The sequence below is a fragment of the Equus asinus genome, chromosome 7, assembly GCF_041296235.1.
Source record: "Equus asinus isolate D_3611 breed Donkey chromosome 7, EquAss-T2T_v2, whole genome shotgun sequence".
NCBI classification, from domain to species: Eukaryota; Metazoa; Chordata; class Mammalia; order Perissodactyla; family Equidae; genus Equus; species Equus asinus.
Genome location: NC_091796.1, coordinates 60,796,669 through 60,818,080, shown reverse-complemented (window position 1 = coordinate 60,818,080; position 21,412 = coordinate 60,796,669). Strand labels below are relative to the sequence as shown.

The window sequence follows — 21,412 nt, the reverse complement described above, 5'->3', positions numbered from 1 at the left end:
GTCACACATGACTGCACCAACATACTGACGAGGTACTCACCGAATTAATACTATGTCTGAAGATACATACCTTAAAAAAAAAGGCAACGTGAGAATAGACCTAGAGAGCATCTAGCCCATCATGTCTTATTACTTTTAAGAGAACAAACTTGAAAGGTTTGGATAGTCCAGGGGAGCAATATATTAGCTTTATTGATTGTGAAAGTGCAGTTAAATTGTATTTGCCTGAGTTACCATTTCTTAGTGGGACAGTAGAGATTCTGTAGCAGCACTGCCCAGCGGATTTTCTGTGACTGTAGAAATGTCCTGTGTCTGCGCTGTCTGATGCAGTAGACACTCACCACACGAGCACTTGAAATGTGGCTGGTGAGACGGAGGAACTGAGTTTTAAATTGTGTTTAATTTTAATTATTTTGAGTTTAAATGGTACACGAGGCTCCCATATTGGACAGTGCAGATCTATAGTGTGTTTTCCAAAAAAAAAAAAAAGGTGGGGTTTACATTTAACATGAATGGTCCTGACTGAGCATGAGCATGCCCTGTTTTCCATTTGGCCACTTAGAAAACCAAACTACTGGTTTTGCAGGTGAGAAGTGAGTGCTTTGTTTGTTCCTTTAGTTAGTGCTTCATTTGGTCGTCGGAGCCCTGTTTAGATAGAAGATGTTTCCCTGAGATCTCAGGCTTAATTGCCCCTCAGTGAATTTGATCGACACTTATGGAGCACCAGACACTGGGCTCACACTGAGGACTCCAAGGTGATGGAGACGACGTCCCTGCTCCCAGGACAGAGCAGACCAGGCAGATAATAAGAGCATTGTGACTCCTGTCTAGCACCATGAGACTGGGCTATATAGGAGCTGTGCATACAGTCTTATCGAGGCTCAGAGAAGGAAACCATCATTTCTTGCCAGACATCATGGGAGGTGTTAATTAACCAATGTAGATCCTTCCAACTTCCTTCATATTCTCTAGGAGCCCACTAAGGCTTTGCACTGTTAGAAGGATCCAGACTGCTCGTTGTGGCTTGCAGGATCCTTTGAGGAGTTCCTTCAGCTCTGTAGCAAACTCCAAGGGGATTCACAGAGGTAAAATGGGGAACTCACAGCAGTGCCCGGGGCATCCCTCCATACCTCGTGGAAGGGGAGGCTGAGGAGCCTCTGTCTTGCTGCGGCTATAGTATCCCGGATGTGGGGCACATGCAGAGATGCAGAAGGCAATGTCAGTGGGGTGATTTTGAAGTGCGCTCAGAGATCCAACTGACTTCCGTTTGGTGTAACTTTGAGTCCGCTCCTTCCTGACGTATAATTTAATACCTGCACTTGGTAGACACTTGAGAAATATTTTTGAATGATTAGTGAACGAACTAATAAAAGCTAGCATTTTCTGAGCACTTACTGTATGCGAAACACCACTCTAAGCACTTCACATGTGTTAGTGTTGATTCACGCACTTCCCATAGTAGCACCATGAAATAGGTAATATGATTGTGTCTATTTCACAGGAGAGGAAATTGAGCATAAAGAAGGTAAAAGGGTTAGACAGTTAATGAGATGTGGAGGCAGGATTTCAAGCCAGGAGCAGCTTTTATAATCACCACCCAGTGGGCAGTTGGATGGCTGGTCCCCACCGGCTTGCTGCTGTGCCTGAAGTTTTCACCATTGCGTCACAGTCTGCAGAGGCCAATGTCAGTGACAAGGCGCAGCGTAAGGAGACTTTAGTCACCTCCCTCCCCATCCTTTATCTCCCTAGGCCACCCCTGATAAGTATGCAAACTAAGTAAAAACTGTGCACTTGCTGTTCAAAGGTAGCTTCAAGCTAAGTCCTCTAGCCCCCATGCTGACCCCCAGGCCCCCTGGAGAGAAATTCTGGAGCTGCCACTCTTAAGGGCCTTCTGCAGAAGTTCATTTTTGACAGTTTCATGTCTATTGTCTAAGAAGAATAGTGTGGACAGGGTCTCATTTCTGTGTTAATTGTTAACCCAGTATCACTAATTGTCACCTAGCTCAGAATGGGTGCCGAGGTGACAAGATGTCAGAGGACATTTCATAGTGGGCTGATGATGAGCAAGGCAGTAGCTGCATCCTGCCTGGTCTGTACTCTGGGTGGGCTGGCTGCAGGGCACTGGCCAGCACGTTTCAATGTGGGATGGGAAGGGAAGCAGAATAAAAGATGAGCATGGCCTAACCTACCTCCCAACTTTACTGCAATCAGAATTTATACCGTCTTTTTCATGAAAACATTTAAAAACCACAAAATCTATACAAATTTAAAATATTTTAACTCTACTAAGTGCTGTCCTCATCTTTAAAGTGACTTGCCTGTGATCACGTGAGTAGGTAGTTGTCCTTTTGTGATGTAAAATTGATTTTCTAGTTTAATTACTTAGAAAATTTCGTTTCTATGGACTCAGGGAGAGGCATAGCCCCTCAAGGCGAACGCAGGGGTGGCCTGTATTGATTGCTTCCTTTGCTTTCCGGGACAGTCTGCAGGCTCTCCAAGGCTTTCCAAGTGAATTCTCTCCTGTAAAGTTCTTTTCAGCCTCCAGAGGTGCTGCCACCTTGTCTCCGCCCTGACCCTTCCCTGGGTTGGGTGTGCACAGAAACACTAAATCCCGTTCCTCTACCTGATTTCTCCTCACAGCTAGACCAAGAGTATGTGGTTAAATAGACCCAATAGTTCATCCCTTCAGTCAACAAATATTTATTTATCACCTACTATTTGCCAGACCCCATGCTAGGCACTGTTACGGAAAGATGGCTAAACATAGTGGGGTACTGCCCTCCCAACAATCACAATCTATTGCTGGGTTGGGCAAATTCTTTCTGTAAGGGGCCAAATAATAACTATTTTAGGCTTTGCAGACCTGCCCATCTCATTTCACCTCCTCAGCTCTGCTGTTGAGTCCAAAAGCAGCCATAGACAATACATGAATGAATGGGCCTGTCCATGTTCCAGTGAAACTGTATTTTCAAAATCAGGCCCTGGGCTGGATTCGGCCCACAGGTTGGAGTTTGCTGACTCCTGCTGTAGTGGAGAACGGATCCCACCAGGAGAGCCTGGCATTCCTACCACCCGGGGCACATTTCTTCCACCACCAAGACCATCTTCAACCTCCAGACCCTGCACGTAGGACCTACCATTTCATCACCCCATATGTATAGGCACTGCGTGTAGTCTGTGTGTCTAGCACGGTGTCGCCAGAGGCAGAAAAGGTTCAACTCCACCTCCCACTCCCATGACTTTACAATGTATGGGCTGGAGCAGACCGAGACACGCATGAGCTGGTAGAAGATGGGTAACTAGTGAGGGTAGACTAAGGAAGAAAGACCTTTTGAGCAAAAGAGAGGAACATAGGATTTGGAGTTAGAAGATCCAGTGGGAGGCTTCGCCCCACCAAGTACTAGCCAAATGACCTTGGGTGAGTTATGAACTTCTCAATGTCATAGTTTCCTGAGAACACTACCTGTTGTGGAAGTGAACTGAAATGCCACACAAAAACAACGTTGATTGTTGTTACCTGGAGAAAAATCACATCTTTTCTTCTTTATTACTCCTAAATTACTCTTTACTCTTTTTCAGCTTAGGCAACTCATAAGGTAATTTAAAATGGAAAAAATAATCAGCATTTGGAAGACTCAGGTTCAAAACGATGAGCTGGTAGATAATTGCTCCCTAACTGTTAGCACCACTCTGCTGTCAACCTGGTTTGTGACAGACTGTGACTCTGGGCTCCATTTCTGGGTAGTCTGCCTGGCTGTGGCCTTTATTCCTGATCGCTGGGGCTGATTTTCTAGCTCTCACCTGGCCTCTGTCCTGTTCCCTCCCAGGCTCTTTCAGTGTGTCTTCATCAGGTTGCATTGTTTTTGTGCCTTTCTAGGAACAATGTCAAAAAGGGGACTTCTCAACGCCGGCTGCTCAATCTCCTAGTTTTACTCCTTAGCTTCTGCGGCGTCCTGAAGCCTTTCCCTACACACACAGGATCTTTTTCTTTTTCTCCATGTATTTTTAAAATTAAAATTGTCTCTATTTAAGGTGTGCAACATGATGATGTAATGTATGTATACATAGTGAAATGATTACTACATCAAGCTAATCGACGTGTCTTCTCTTCACATAGTTACCATTTTTTTATGTGTGGTAAAAACCCCTGAAATCTACTCTCTTGGCCAATTTCCAGATTCATTACAGTTTTGTTAACCAAGTCATCATGCTGTACTTTAGATTTCTAGACGTACTCATCCCACATAACTCTGTCCCCTTTGACCAACATCTCCCCACGTCCTCCCCTCCCTGCTCCTGGTACCCACAGTTCTACTGTCTGCTTCCATGTATTCCACAGTTTTAGATTCCAAGTATCAGTCAGATCATGCAGTTTTTTTCTTTCTGTGTCTGGCTTTCACTTTTATCTGTGATGTTGCAATGGTTATCTTTTCCTCTTGTTTTCTATTGTTTTCTAAAATCCCTCTAGAACTGTCTGTGGGTATTTATATAATAACATATAAGGCTCTCTGCTGGCAGATCCTTAGATAGCAGTCACTCAGACCACCTGCCAAACAGTTAGCAATGCTTTTGAAACAGGATATCCAAATCCTTAGACACCACTGTTAGTCCACCCCTCGATAAATAGGATAAGTTTGATGCGGGTTATGCATTGTGAATCCCAACACTGTTGGCTTAAGCACTGCAACCTCCTGGTTTGCCCTCTTCCAGTCTGAGTGCCCTTTCCCTAGGGGATGGCCCCTGTCCAGCCTGGGCTCCCCAGTCGAGTCTGATGAAGCCACTGCTGGGCTCAGTACCTCTCTGAGAATCGTCATTTGGGAATGCTTCATTTGAGGCTGTCTGTGTGTCTTTAGTTACAGCAGTGAAAATAAATCTTCGATACTGTTAGACTTGTGGAAGAATTTGGGGAATAAAAAGAATAGAAATACTTATCTAAATCACGCTTATGCATACACCCATATCGGTTGTTTCTTTATAGGCACAGAGGAGTGTTACCATCTCCTCTCCCCCTAAAAAATTATGTAATTGTAGAAAGATCAGTTGCACGGATTGGGAAGCCTCCTGCCGAGAGCCTAGGCCCGGGAGTAACGCGCTAACTGGGATGAGGGATTGGGGGATTCGGTCAGCACATTTTAGAGACTCTTGTTAGTGCTTTTCAGAGAACAGAGCAGTGCTTGTAATGATCACATTCATTGTTTTGCAACAGTGTTTGCATATAAAATGGTCTTTATGGTGCTTAAAAACTGTTTACTGGCTTTTCCTCTTAAGTAAGTTAAACTTTTCCCTTATTCACACCATAAATGTGCTGAGATAGCCCTTACCACATATGAACGAATATTCGGGCCACCATTGCCACCGCAAAATATAGCCCTCCTGATACCCGACACTTGCAGCTAATGACAGACAGTTTCTAATTGTCATTAACTCTAAGTTTAAGACTCACATCAATTTACCAAATCTCCCTGCTAATGGCAGCCCCCTGGGGCCAGGGATCTTCTTTTGTGCTGCTGCGATTGGAGATAAGGAGCCAGAATCTGCAGGTCCTTCCCAGGCTCTCTACCCCTTTCTGTGGTCCATTCAACAAATACGTATTGGTCCGCCCCTGTGCCTGGCTTCGAGCCAAGCTGAAGTCATTCTTTCAACAGATATTTATTGAGTGCCTCCACGCCAGGCTCTATTCTAGGTGTCAGGGAGAGAGCAGGGAACAAAACAGGATTCCTTGTCCTTATAGTGCTTAACACTCTTGTGGGGCAACAGAGAAACAATCACTAAGTCAACTGTAGAGTATGTATATTAGAAAGTGAGGCTTGTAACTGAGAAAATAAAGCAAGGAAGGGAGATGAGTGGGGCGGAGGTTGCCATTTTTAAATTGTGGTCAAGAAGGCCTCCCTGAGAGGATAAGATGCAAACCAGCACCTGATGCAGGTGAGGAAGGGAGCCAGTCCAGGCAGAGTCCCTGAGCGGGGGACACACCTACCTTAGCGTGGTGCCTGTTAGGGGACAGCAAGGAACCAACGTTACTGGAGCAGAGTGAGAGTGGGGAGAGGTGGCAGTGTGAAGACACTAGGGTGACCGCAGTGAGCCAAAATGGAGACAGCCCCTGATGTTTCCTATGGGGGCGGTGGAGGAGAGACTTAAATTATTATACAAGTGAATTACATGATTATACAAATAAATGAAATAGAAGTTAAGGGCCACAAAGAAGAGGTCCATGGTCCTGTGAGAACCCGTAATGTGAGGATGACTTATTCAGAAGGCGTGGGAAGGCTTCCCTGGGGATGTGAAATGGAAGATCACTGGATAAAGGGCTAGAGCAGGGGGTGGTGCAGACAGAGGGTGCCTCATGGGAACAGAGCCTTCACGTGACGGAACCCCTTGAGTCTGAGGACCTGAAGGGAGGCCAGGTGGCCAGAGCTGGGAGGTTTGGGAGGGTGAGGTAGGCCAGAAAGAGGGAGGTGGAAGCCAGGCCTGCAGGGCCTTCTAGGGCAGATTAAAGATTTTAGTCTATTGTAAGAACAAGGGAAACCTCATTAAAGGGCTTTTTGGGGGGAAGGACAGGGGTTATTAATCAAATTTGCATTTGGAAAATGTAATCTGACTACAAAGTAAAAAATGAATTGGAAGGGGACACTAGTTAAGAGAGTCTCTCAGTAGCCCAGGAGAGAAGTGATCATAATGTGGACTCAAAAGAAGAGAAGCAGATGGATTCAAGGGAAGTAATTGATCAAACTGAATGGATAGGATGAGCGGTAAGAAAACAAGGGATCAGAGATGACTCCTGTGCTTCTGGCTTGCAGGAGGATGGACGGATGGATGGGTGAGTGGATGCATGGACAGACAGACAGATGGGAAGATGGCCCATTTACTCAGATGGGAAACACTGGAAGGGAACCAGATTTGGAGGGGAGCTCAGAGGTAGGCATGAGGTTGGCAAAGGCAGGGAAAGCTTGTGAGTTTAATTTGGGGGCATACTGAGATGCCTTTGAAATATTCAAATGAGATGTCAAGCAGGCAGTTATACAGACTGCTCTGAAACACAGAGAGGGGGTGTGGGCCTGAATATGAGTTACTGAATCACAGGCAGATAAGTGGTGGTTGAGGCCATTGGTGTGCTAAGATTATCTGTGGAGGGAGCATAGAAGGCATAAAGAGCCTATGACCCAGCCTGCAGGGACTTCAATAATGAGAAATCCTAAGATAAAACTGCTTAACAGGCGCAAAGGAGCATTCTCTCATGGAGAAAAGGGGGCATCGATAGTGTATTGCTAGAATATGTGATACAGTGAAGACCCTGATGTGGCAACATGAGGATTATTCATGAAATTATCAAGAGCTGCTTTGAATGGAGCCGGAGAGGGAGGAGGAGGCAAGTGAGTGAGAACATGACAGCGAGGATAGACAGCTGCAGTTATGAAGGTGAAGAGAGACAAGGGGCCCTACTGAGCGCTGGTTTCCATCTTGATTGATTTACCCATGATCTCCTACTCCTTTTCCCCAGGTAATAGTGAGGTAACAAAGAGGAGAGTGAGACCCCTGACCCCATCTGTCCCACCTGATTCTTTTAAACAGTAACCCAGTCTTGATAGCCCACACTGCAGACTTCACTTCTCCAGGATTTTGTTTTATAGCCATGTGCTTCTCTCTGCTAGTTGAGCGACTCCGACAGTGTCACTTTAGGAATCTACTACTGTCGTGATCCAGTTTATGTATAAATGCAGGTGAAGTGAGGAGGAGGGAACAAGAATTTTGTTAGATAAGAATGGACTGGCTGGGAGAGCTTTCAGCATTAAAAGTGAAGTGGAAGAGAGGAAGGGAGAAACAGATCGACACAACATGTTTAGGAAGCCAAAGAGTAAAATCTAGAAAAAGCAGACAAAATGAGAGTCAGAGGTCCTACCAGGAATCTGAAGAATAAGGAGTAAGAGTCTCTGACAGAGCTCTAGATGAAAAAGAGTCAGAAACAGGGCAAGACTAAGTTAGCATCACATGAAACCAGCAGCAAGAGCAAAGCTTCACAGGCAGCCCCCTCCACGGAAAGCAAAGGCTCCTTACTTGCCCCATGCTCGGAGCCTGCATGGCCTGAGCCCCAAGGTGGGCCTGAACAGGGATCCCAGACTGGAGAAGGGGTCAGCGAGGGACAGGCCACGGAGCACTTCCCAACGGGTGCCTTGGCTCCTCCGCACCTTGTGCCTGGGAGCCGGTGGTTTAGCACTCCGTGGCAAGAATGCAACCACAGGAGGAGCAAACCAGTATTTGCAGAGATTAATTGCAGTTAAAATTAATTTCAAGTCTCCTCTCAGAGGGCGAATGTTACTTAGATCATTGTGATTCCAATTTACCTTAAATATGTCATCAATATTTAGCAGAAAGAGAATTGGTTAGAGGTGAAAGATTATCAGTGAAATACTCCATTTCTGCTATTTTAAACATGTTACTTGATGAAAAGGGCATAAGTAACATGTTTTAGGGAGTGAGAGTAGAGCACAGAGACCTGCTTTAAATCTCTAATTACCCCATCCTAATGCATGAATGCAAGCAGGTGTGCATCATACACACATCCATAAATACATGCATACCTACACATATGCATGTGTACGTTCACACATAACGCATATGTGCATGCACACGCATAAATACATGTGTGCATATACATGCATGAACACGTGCACACACACAAAGACGTGTGCGTGTACGTGCATCCATCCATAAATGTGTTTTTGTGCACATGCATACATAAATGCATACATGTGTATACATGCAGGTGTGTGCACATGAATAAGTAAACGCATGCATAATGCATGCACACTCATACATAAACACATAAGTGCATACATGCATGCATAAATACGTATATGCTTGCATACATATACATAAATACATGCATGCATACATGGGGGAAACTGCCCACAGATTATAATTTTTCAGCAGTAAACAATGGTTTGTTATGCTTTATGCCAGGTCTTTATGTGCCTGTTTCTTACCCAGAAATATTATTTTTGCCCTATTTTATGTAGTAAAAGCTTTTATGAAAGAAATGATAGGAATAGCAACAAGTTCTTTATGCAGATTGAGTTTCTCAAATTGGCAGAGTGTCTAACCTTTCTTGATGGGGTAACATTGAGGTGTGATTATAATATAAACATTAGTTGGATTTTGATCATATTTCAGTCATCTGTGGCTAAATAGGTTAGTAGTTCATACATATTAAAGAAAATTTCTGCATAAAAGAATAGTTGGGAAAAACTGCCCAGAACCTCAGCAACCAAGTTCAAATCCTGCTAACATTTTTTTTTCTATTTCCTTCAAATCTGTTTTTCTATGTCTTGAAGTTGTTGGCTTTATTTGTTAAAGTAAAAATAGGTTTATTGTTTTCCTGTCTGATTACTAAGACAGTATAAACTATATAGACAATTGAAGTAGCACATAAAATCATAAATAGTAAAATAAGTATCACTTCAAATTTTACCACCCAGCAGAAAGCCCATCCTTTTAGTTACCCCATATGCATTCCTACACACGTATACAAATGCATTATTTATTATTTCATATAAATAGACTCTTTTGAGACATGCAGCTTTGTAACCTGCTGTATTTTACTCTACAATTTGTCATAGAGATCTTTTCAGGCAAAGAAATTAAAGGTATAGTAATACTTCTTAATGACTGCATCAGATTCCATTGTTTTATAAGACCACTGTTGATCAGTACCTTGTTGATATCATTGACTGGTTCAAACTAGGTGGGGATAGAACAAGTTGTGTTTTAGAAAAGCAACTCTTAGCATGGATTCATTGCAGGCAGAAATAAAATAGTCCAGGTGAAAAATTACCAGGTCTTGAATTGAGTCAGTAATGCTACAAATGATAGCTCCTTCTTACTTGGTTCTCACTATGTACCAGACGTTTACTAATGCATTGCTTATATTAACTCACTTAATCTTCATTTTACAATTGAAGAAACTGAGGCACAGAGAGGTTAAATAACTTGCGACAGGTCCTACAGCTGGAAAGAGTGAGGACTGGGAGGGAAACCCACAGGTTCTGGCTCCAGAGTCTCGTGACCTTAACCTCTGTGCTGTGTTGTACAGAAGTAAGGATGGAAGAGAAAAGTTGTTGGATAGATGCCAGGGGATTAAGAGTTAGGACTTATTAAGTATTCAGCCTGTTTCCAAACCTTTTCCTGTTTCCTCTTTAAAACAAGGTCAAACTCGTCTTCCCCAAAGAGTGGCTTCTTGGAGTTGTCAGTTCTACCCTGCTCTACTGTTCCCCAGACGAGCATACTGGGTTCCTTCTGGTGTGAACTGCTTAGCTTTAAGAAAGCCATCACTTTTATTCACATAAGAGGGTCATCTCTTTTCAATGGGAACTAACTGTCCTATGTTCCAGGCATTTGACAAGTACCTCACTTGGTCTTCCCAACGCTGCCTGTAAAGCTGCCCGTTACCACCCCCTTTTTACAGATGAAACTCAGCAAGATTCAGAGTTTGTCTAGGTTCACAATTCGTGGGAGTAGTAGAGCCAGCATTCAAATCATGGTCTCCAGGACACCAAAGCCCTGATATTTTCATTTACTATGCAGTATCAACGTGAAATGGCTTTGGAATAACCAAGAAAAAAACACCCACACTGAGAAACAGGATGGTAATTTGTAACTCTAGAGCTCAGGTCTTTTCAGCCTCATCAGTCTGTGTCTCCCAGAAATGCCAAGTCCTTATAGACTTCACCCCTTGGCTTTCATGGTCAATAGTTGACCTATGGTTAACTACACATTCTGCTGAATTTTCCAAACTTTTATACTTGAGCAGTTGAGTTCTCCAAGCTTCCTCCTCCTTTCAACCCAAATGGGAGCTCCTGGCACAGAGAAAGGCCCTTTCCCAGCTGGTTGGCCTACAAAGCAGACTGGCAGGACAGGGCTCAGCCAGTGGACTGTTGGCATTTCTATGGTACTTTTGCCTGAGTAACTGCCATATATGCCACATGCCGGAAATGTCCTCTAGGCTTGAAATTAAGTTTTCCTAAAACGAGTAGTTGATATATGTTAGTCTTCTTAATTGGTATGTGATTCAAGATGAATGAGATTTCAGGACAATATGGTGAATAGCCTTTATGTACTGATTTATTTGACCCCCACCATCTATATTTATTGTTCTTACAGCCAGCTGAGAGCTTGCTTTAAAAGAGGACACCTGAGAAGCCCAGTTTCTGTCAGGAGGCGTCTCAGAGCTCTGAGCAGCGGGCAGAGAAAGCACGCCCGGCTGTAGGAACACATCATCCTACTGCTTGTGCTTTTTCTTTCCCTGACTCCATGTGGGTGACACTGATGCTTTCCTATTTATTTTATTGCTGATTAGGAAGGCTGGTTTTCACATGCACCTGCCAGAAGGCAGAGGATTAACGTGATAAATGCTGACCCATTACAGTCAAGAAGTGCAGCCATGCGATGACCAACTTCCTCTCCATGGACAAAACTCATGTTCCTGTGTTCTCCTCCACAGCGGGACTCCCTCCTCGAGATTCAGCCCACTCTGACTGCTAAAATGTCTGTCTCCCTGCCTTAAGATACATTCACTTGTCACTGCTCACACTTACTTTATCACTGAAAGAAAGAACACCTCGTAAAACTCACTTCCATAACTCTTAACCATTTCCACTGAGAACATATTAATAATGTGTGACCGTTGTCCTCTAGGATCCAGCCATAGAGTCACTGCCACCACTGCCTTTATTCCACCGGGGGGAGGGGAGCCACCCCTCTCAGGAGAGTCCACCAGCAGAGGAGTCCCAAGGGCTATGAGACTGCAAGTGCACGAGATGTCCTCCCCCTCTGCAGGCACTGTTTCCTACCACGTCCAGGGTCAGAGTGCAGCGTGAGGAGGTGTTCTATGAGGCACAAAGGGAGAAATAGGACTCATTTTTTTTAAGTGTGGTAAAATATGCATAAGACAAAACTTACCATCTTAACCATTTTTAAGTGTACAGTTGAGTGGGATGAAGTTCATTCACATTGTTGTGCAACCGTCACCACCATCCATCTCCGGAACTTCTGTCTTCCCAAACTGAAACTGCACCCATTAGACACTAACTCCCCATTGCCCCTCCCCCAGCCCCTGACAACGACCATTCTACTTGCTGTTTCTATGAATTTGACCTCTTTAGGTACTTCATATAAGTGGGGACCATACAGTATTTGCCCTTTTGTGTCTGGCTTATTTCACTTAGCATAATGTTCTCAAGGTGGTCTCTTCTTCTTCTTCTTCTTCTTCTTTTTTTTTTTAGTGAGGAAGATTGGCCCTGAGCTAACATCTGCTGCCAATCCTCCCCTTTCTTACTTGAGGAAGATTGTCTGTGAGCTAACATTCATGCCAGTCTTCCTCTATTTTGTACATGGGATGCCTCCACAGGATGGCTTGATGAGCAGTGTGTAGGTCCACACCCAGGATCCAAACCTACGAACCCCAGGCTGCCAAAGCAGAGCACGTGAACTTAACCACTATGCCGCTGGCCTGGGTATAAAACATTCATATACAATTTAATAGATTGTTGTAAAGCAAACACTCATAAAACCATTCACCAAGCCAGCCCTGATGGCCTAGTGGTTAAAGCGTGATTCTCTCACCACTTTGGTTGCCTGGGTTTGCTTCCCAGTTGTGGAACCACACCACCCATCTGTCACTTGCCATCCTGTGGCAGTGGCTCACGTAGAAGAACTAGAACAACTTACAGTGAGGATATACAACTACCTACTGGGGCTTTGGGGAGGAAAAAAAGAAGAGGAAGATTGGCAACAGGCGTTAGCTCAGGGTGAATCTTTCCCTGTAAAAAAACCCCAAAAAACACAAACCAGGTCTACAACAGGACCATTACCGGCACCCTGGAAAGCCCCAGTGAGCCTCGCTTGATCACAGCTTGCCGCTTCTTCCACTGAGATAGTGGCTGTCGAGTCACCATATTCGTTAGTGTGATGAAGAGTTAAATCTTTGTGCTTGTCTGGGGTGTGTTAGGCAGGACCACTGTGTATGGCAGTGCAGGCTGCGCTGGGAGTGGAGCCCCCTGGGTGGGCACTGTGGCCTTGGGGAAAGGTGCTCTCAGGGATATTCAGAATGGACACCGTGTGCTCTCTGACCACAAGAGGTTATAATCTGGTAGAATCAACTTTAAAATAAACAAAAAGATACTACCATCTGTATAAAGAGAAATAAAAACAAGCTTAGTCTTCTTAGGAAATATGCTGTACATTTGTCTTGTCAATTTCATTAAGCGAGCGAAGCAATGAAATTTGGAGAAGTAGCAGCAAAGTTAAAAAAATTGAGGGGTGGGTAACCGGCTGAATAGTAAGGGGGTAATGGGGAACTGTTTCAAAAGCAGTTTGTGTGAGATGAGAGTGCAGTCTTATGAGAGATTGAAGTCACTAACAAGAACATTCCAGAACAATTTGGGAAGCCCAAGGCTGGTAAATCCTGGGGAGTGGGCGGCATCATCCTGAGGTCCTAAGAGAAATAAAGTAGGAAAGAGGGAGGATTCTGACAAGGGGGTCCAGTAGATCTAAGACAGCCCTGCTTCCAAGACTGGGAGACTCTAAGGCAGCGCCTGCCTGTTTAAGACTTGCCCGGGAGAGTCACGGAGCACAGGAAGGTAAACCTACCCTCCCTTCAGAGGAGCTGACGGACAGCCTGGTGCTGTGGAAGAGCCGTGATCAGCTCTCTTGTAGCATCTCTCATTCTCAAAGCTCAAATGGCTTCACCAGGGAAATTGCCTGTAGCTCCATTCTGAAATAACTGTGTATGTGCTGGGTCTCCTAACAATACAAAAGCCGCCACAATCCACGCGTGCCCTGCGCCCCGACCACTCACCTCCCCCACAGCCTGGCAAAATATGGAGAGGGAGCCTCAGGTTTTAAGCAAAATATATTCTAGGAAACTAGTTCTTAAAGCAGGTCACCATGAGGAAAAATTTTGACTGCATATGGGTCCATTTCTGGGTTGCTGTTGTCTCTTTGGGCATCAACTATAAAGATAGAAGAAAATTGTGGGGCTTTATTGCACAGCACTTGATAACAACAACTGATGTTATCCATCACTTTCTCTAGCCTAGGCTTTTTTCTAATCTCTTTCTGTGTCTTATAGTCATGCTCACAATAATTCCATGAGGTAGGCACTGCTAATCCCCAGTGTACAGATAAGGAAGCTAAAGCACAGAAAGATAAAGTAAGTTGCCCCAAATCACCTCACACCTGACGTTGGAGCTCCCACGCGTGCCACTACCCATCTTCTCTTCTGAGCAGAACAGAAAGACAGGGCTTCCTCCAAGTTTTTCTCTTGTCTGGCCCAATGTGTGACCACATTCCAGGTAAACTGATAGAGCCCCGACTACTTGTAAGGCCCTGACGTGAAATAATGTGACTGTCGTGACAGAAGTGTAAAGTCCCACCAGTGAAGGTACGCAGATTTCCTCCTGCCTGCACTGCTGAAAACAGACTCAACATTCCTCCCACAGGAGGCTGAATGTGAGGGACCAATAGAAATGCTGACTCACCCATTAGCACGTCAAGCCAAGGAACAGGTCCAAATCAGCTTCCTCCAGTGACTGCAGACAAAATGGCCTGTCATCTGCAGGTCTGCTGGCACTTGGCTCAAACTGAGGACATCCTTTCACCCCCATCATCCCAAATGAAGCGTGGACAGAGGTAGCAGGCTGGTGGCAGGGCCGCCCACTGCGCCAGCACCGTTGGAGTGTTGCAAGTGTTCTCCCCAGGCCACCACTCAGAAACCTCGAGTGCCTCCCTTTCAGAGTGGCTCCTCTTATCTGTCCCAAATATTGGGTTTGTGTGTAAGCTTTAATTGAAAGGAGGGTTCTTCTGCTAAAAAGAATATTCATTTAGGAAAATAATTTTTTAAAGGAAGTATTTTTTTAAAAAACAAAAGTTTCACTTTTTACTGATTTAAAAAATATTTTGGGGCAAATCTGCTATGTTCCAGATACTAATCTAGGGGTCAGGAGTAAGCAGTGAGCAAAACAGGGAGAACCCTGCCTTTATAGGGCTTTTAGCACTTTCCTTTTTGAAATACAGATTTCCAAGGAAATAATTGAGAAGTCTCAATAGTATTTGCGGAGAAAATTTTTCATTCAGAAAAAAATTGAAGTATAATGAAGTCACACCACAGTCACAACTCCTCTGCAGCACTTGCTGTGTATCAGACATCATGCTTGGCAATTTGTGTTCTCAGTGAAACCTTAAAACAGCCCAGTTTGGTGAGGCTTGGTGGCATTATTGAGTGGCCTGTAGCCACATGGCTGGTAGGGGACAGCCTTGCTCTACCCGCCAGAGCCCTCTGGTGCAGAAGGAGTGCTTAGAGAACTCAGGGACCATGACTGAGGTTAGAACTGCGTCTGCACCTCCCAGGACGCTGAGCCATGCTCTATAACCATCATTTGTCAGGGGGGCTGTCATGGGCAACCTTCAAAGTCTCAGGGCTTGCATGCTGATTTAGTGAAGTTGCTAAACTTCCAACCCAAGAAATGATTCTCTTGTGATTCACAGAATTCTACGTAGGAATTTCAGACCTCTGCCAACACTTGACGTCTGTAAATGATCAAAGAATAAGTTAATGAGATTTACTGTAAAATGCAAAGACTCATAAATTCCTCCCAGTCTTAATAGCAAAATAGGAAGTGTAGAAGGTCTGTAGTATTTAGTTCTTGGTTTATCTTTGAAGCAGCGTGGATGTGGATGATCTATCTCTTGCAGTGTGCTTACATCCGGGAGCTCTGAGCAGCCCAACGGATTGCTTTTGCTAATTGTTGTTTTCTTTTCCTTTTTCTTTGCAGATGATCATTCCCGGGTGAGGCTGCAAACGATAGAAGGAGACACCAACTCAGACTATATCAATGGAAATTATATCGATGTATGTATTTTGAAACTGTCAGCAAACCCAACCATTCTGACACATACCACATCGTGTGTCCACTATGAGATTGGTGGACACACGTTGGTCCAACTCCAGAAGCAAACACACATTAATGTTGCCCCATACACCACAGAACTTTACAGTGAAGATATGTCAGCCTATGGGCTGGTGAACTCCTCTGTAACATTCTGTGTCTTCTTTGCTGCCCCGTTCTTATGTGGACTAAGAAGATGTTATTTCCATTTTTTGTCAATAACTTAGATTATTTGGCACTTAAAAAAATGTTTGCATATTAATAGGACAAAACACTTTAATTCCTAATTCGATGATTTGCAATCTCTTGTCATCACTGCACTTTTAAGTTGCCTTCAAAGTACTCTGCAGCTGTTAACCAGGACTTCTGATGCACGCAAGACATGTCATTAAATATGTAGACTCTTTAATTATTGAAGTCTGCTTCTTTGTTCATTCTGCATCATGTTAACTTAATGCCTTACATTAGAATAAATTCTTTAGGAGACAGCATGTTTTCAGTTGAAAGAATGAACGAAATCAAAAGCAGACTGAAAATCAAGGGAAAGTTGCTGTTACCTCCAAGCCCCAAGTTTACATTAAGCAGGTTTCAGCTCCTTTGTAGTTCCCGAGGCAGACTGTGCTTGGACCTCACGCTGTTTCTTAGTCCATCAATACTTCCGTGGACGGGCTTTATCCATGTATGTGGATTCTTTTATTGTCTTGGTTGAGTATTACTCAGATGCTACTAAAAGTACTAGCAACACAATCTCTGAAAGTTATCTAAAAATAACTATAAGAATGTTATTTTTAGTGCTAATTGGAAAGATGTGGCATTTTTATTTATAGATTTGAGAGTGGGGCCTGGGGGATGATTATTTGAAGAACAGTTTATATCTTGTTCTTCAAACAAAGACCCCTACATTTGAAAATGACCAACAACAACCCAACCCAAGTTAGATTTTTTTTTATTTAAGCAGAATTTCTTCCTAAGTTGCATTGCATTTATTCCTTTATTCAGCAAATGTTTAATGAGTACCTTACAGGAATGGAGTACTCAGAGGTGTCCAAGACTTGTCACCGTCTCCCCAAGGCCTCCCAATTTAGAAGCTGAAGTAAGAAACATCTTCTCTATGACACTCCTTCTCTTGGGAGATATTCATGCCCCAGTCCCAGCTCCTACAACCCCTCCTGGGTCCTCGAGCATGGGGACAGTGCCCTACTCATCCTCGTATCCCCTGTACCTGTACGTGCCTGAAATATTGTAAGCACATAATAAGTGTTTGATGAATCACTGCCTGAAGGAGTAAATGTGATCAGAGTAGGCATTGTAGAGGAGGTCATTTGAACTAAGCTTTAAAGAATGAGCGCGTAGAGATACAGAGAAAGGAAACACAAAAGTAATGAAAATATCAGATTAATCGGTTTCAATTTTAACAGAGAAGAGAGTCAATATTCAGGGCCCCTTTATTCACCGTCGGTAAGATCTTACTGAGCACCTGTCATAGGTCAGGTACTGTTCTAGGTACTGGAGTTGTAACTGTGAATAATTCAGACTAAAATCAGAAAACCACCCTCTGACCTAGTGGAGCTGAGGTTCTAATCGGGAGAAATAGATAATAAATGAAATAAGCCAGTTAATTCCATATGGTATTAGAAGGTAATATGTACAATGGAGAAAATAAAAGCCATAAAGGGGGAATAGGAGCACCAGGCTTAGAGGTGGATTGCAATTTTGAATAGAGTGGCTAAAGTCAGCTCCACTGAGAAGCTGACATTTGAACAAAGAAGATGAAGGATTGAGCCATGTAGATATCTGGGGAATGAGCATTATAGGCTGAGAAATAGCTCACGAAAGGCCTGACTAAGGAGCATGCCTGGTGCATTTGAAGCAAAACAAGCAGGTGAGTTTTGGTGGAGTGGTGTGAAGGGGGTAGAGTCATAGGTGATGAAGCGAGAGAGGTTGTGGGGCCAGGCAGTGTGAACAATCGTAAGGACTTTAGCCTTTGCTGTGAGATGGGCAGTCATTAGAGGGCTTTGAGCAGACGAGTGACGTGATCTGGAAGCTGAGAGGAGAATAACTGTAGGTAGGTACGAGTAGAAGCAAGGAGACCTGCTAGACGGCTGTGGAAGCTATCGGAGAGATGATGGTGGCTTGGCCCAGGTGGTGCACTGGAACGAGAGAATTTGTAGGATCCTGGATCTTTGTTGAAGGCAGAGTGGATGAATTTGCTGACGGATTGGCTAAGGGGTATAGGAGGAAGAGAGGGGTCAAGGATGTTTTCAAGAGATGGAGTTACCATTATCTGAGAAGGAGTGAGGGTGGAGCAGATTCCGGTGGGAAATAGGGAGGAAATGAGGAATTTAGTTTTAGATGTGTTAAGCTTTGAATATATATTATACATCTAAGTGGAGGTGTTGAGGAGGCGATTGATAACACATCAGGATTTCAGGAGAAAGGCCCAGGCTGGAAGTTAGAATGCAAGACTCATCGTTACACAGATGGTGGTATGGAAGGTCAGGAGACTGGATGAGATCACCAAGGGAGTGAGTATGGATAGAGGAAAGAGTCCAAGAACTGAGCATTCCAAAGTCACCATCAAGATGAAAGGGAAGAATGAACAAATGAAAGAGGAGGAGGAGCCAGGGAGGGAGGAAGAAAAGGAGGAAAGGGTGTATCCTGAAGGCCAACGGAGAAGGTATTTCAAGAGGATTAACTGTGTTCCTGCCGCTCATAGGTCAACTAGATGAGGACTGGGAAATGACCATTGTCATTGACGTAGGTAATTCACGGACTGTGTGGACTGTTTCAGTTTAACAAATGAGTTCCTCCTATCTCCTAGCACCTTGCTAGGACTGACATATACAGCGAATAAGTTGGACCAGGGTCTTGCCTTGTGGAGCTTATCAGCTAGCAAGAAATGAGGAATCATCTAAATAATCTTCTTTAGTACATGTCATGATTCTATATTTGAGACCTACAGCAGGTCAGTTGTATAAAAGAATGTGTTTCGGGGCCAGCCCAGTGGCGTGGTAGTTAAGTTCATGTGCTCCACTTCAGCAGCTTGGGATTTGCGGGTTCAAATCCCAGATGCGGACCTACACACTGCTCATCAAGCCATGCTGTGGCAGGTGTCCCACATACCAAGCAGAGGCAGTTGGACACAGATGTTAGCTCAGCAACAGTCCTCCTCAAGAAAAAAAAAAAGGATGTGTTTCCTTGGTTGTTCATTATTGTCAGCTTGCTTTAAGAGCAAAATCTAACAGGTATGCGGTTAAGTTGTCTGAGAAATCTGTATTTCCTCTTCAAGTTTCTTTATTCTGTGTTCCAGCTGGCTTTGGACACAGTATTTTGGGTAATCTCAGGGTATAGAACTGGAAAGTATTGAGGTCCTTGGTGATATATGTTACTGTGTGTAGTTTTCTCTAAATTGGCTTTCTCTTTCGCAGATATTGATCTACAATGTTCTTTTCTCCTTTCGTTCTTTGGTCTCAATTATCATCTTTCCCTCCTCTTATAGGGTCATAATAAGGGGTCTTGCAAAATTTCTGCCTTTTTAAATTCCTGGCCCAGGCTATAGCATCATGGCATGGTATTAGCAGGGTTTAAGAATGATAGTTAGTAGTATTATTGACATAACTGTCTATACTGATATAACCGAATAGGTCTTAAAGCTTTGGCACATTGCCAACAACATCTCAAACACAAATGAAATTCTGTTGCATATTCCCGGTCTGTTTGCACTCTAATCAGAGTTGTGGTTATGTTATTTCAAAGAATCCATAAGTCGTTAGTGTTTATTGCTCATCCATCATCTCATAGCCAGTGTATGGTCACGTCACTCACACCCCCGTGCAAGCGTCAGAACTCTCATATTGCTGCACCTTCGCTTGTCAAGGGGAACTCAGTGGCACTAGGTGTGGTGGTTTAACTTTCGGATGGTGGGGCTGTTGCTATTTGTATGTGCATTCATTTTGGCAAACTTAGCATGTGACTTCTCTGCTGCTTATTGATTTTAAGTTTGTCCAATATTCTTTCTCATTTATTTTTAGGGTTATCATCGACCCAATCATTATATTGCTACTCAAGGTAAGTTTATTTCAGCTTTGCTGTCTTTCTTTGGTTTTTTACCCATTCTCTAGCATTTTGCACCTGCTTCAACCTCCCTCAGAAAGATATCACACACTGCTGTAGCACCATTTATTGCAGTTCTAGTCATTAACACATACACTCTTGTTTTCCCGTCAGAACTTCTGGTAATTTAATTGTTTAGTTAGAACTTCATGTTGAAATCATTAGAAGAAATGTGTTCATTAATTAATTATTGGATTAAATCTACCTTAGGAATTAATATGACATTTGCAAAAATATATATATATATATAGATATTCATTCAATTAATAGATACTGAATACTCTCTATATAAAGACCTGTGCTAGTTGCTGCTGGGGATGCAAGCTGAATCCAGCAAGCACCCCCTCTCACACTGGTTGTGGTTTAGTGGGGAGGATGTGAGGTGACCTGTACATTAGTACATGCAACACCAATTAAAAACTGCTGCAAGAAGTACAGAGAAAATGCGAAGAAAACTTGGGCAAGAAAGAGGTTACTTTCAGATGAGATGATCCAAAAACAGCTTTGTGGAAGAGGTGAGATTGGGAGGAGAACTTCTAAATGACAGAGACATCACAAGCAAAGATCTGAAAGCAGGAAATTAGTACTCCTGGCTGGAAAGCAGTTGGTGGATCACTTTGATTAAAGAAAATCAAAGGGAAGCTGGAGAAACATCTTGGGGAAGTTCATGGCATGTTTTTTGTATTGTCTTACCCACCGACTATGAGGTAGGTCATCTGTGGAGAATGAGGATCATGAGAGATCTGAGGTTTTCAGGGACGAGTTAGTGAATCAGTGCAAGGTGAACTGAAGAAGTGCTAAGAGGCAGAGAGGACCCAGTTAGGGCTGAAAAGTGTACATTCTCTCCATTTTATTATTTTAGCATTGTTACCAGTGATGCATTATATCCCAGAAGCAGGAACAGGGATATCAAAAGGATGTGACCTGCCAATGATTAGGGATTGGCAGAGAGATGCCTAACAGAAAGTCAAGGAGCAAGGGAATCAAGGATGCCAAGAGAGCCATGGTTGGAAATTCTAGGCTTGGAGGCAGGGAGGCCAGAGGTGTTCAAAGGGCCACGAGGAGAGAGAAGGAGCTAAAGGATAGAGGCCAGGTTCAGTTCATGAGTCACAGGATGGGAAAAGAGGTGGTTGTACCCAGAGACCAGATGCCAACATTTGAGCAGGACTACCAGTAGAACTTTCTGCAATGGTGGAAATTTTCTCTATCTACACTACCCAATATGGAAGCCCTTATTCACATGTGGCTACTAATACTCAAAATGTATCTACTGCAAATGAACGGAATTTTAAGTTTTAATATTGATTTAAATAGCTTCATTTGGCTATTCGTTACTGGTGGTGTTGGACAGTGTGGCTGAA

The 21,412-nt window shown here is 43.7% G+C and overlaps 1 protein-coding gene across 8 annotated transcripts in view; it reads left to right on the top strand.

Moving 5' to 3' along the window:
• PTPRM (protein tyrosine phosphatase receptor type M) overlaps positions 1–21,412 on the top strand; it is a 779,977-nt gene that overhangs the window by 684,441 nt on the left and 74,124 nt on the right. For all 8 annotated transcript variants that reach the window (XM_044773425.2, XM_070513580.1, XM_044773424.2 and 5 more), the window contains 2 exons: positions 15,825–15,901; positions 19,970–20,006. In XM_044773425.2, coding sequence (XP_044629360.2) covers positions 15,825–15,901; positions 19,970–20,006 — 114 coding nt within the window. The remainder of the gene's footprint in view (positions 1–15,824; positions 15,902–19,969; positions 20,007–21,412) is intronic.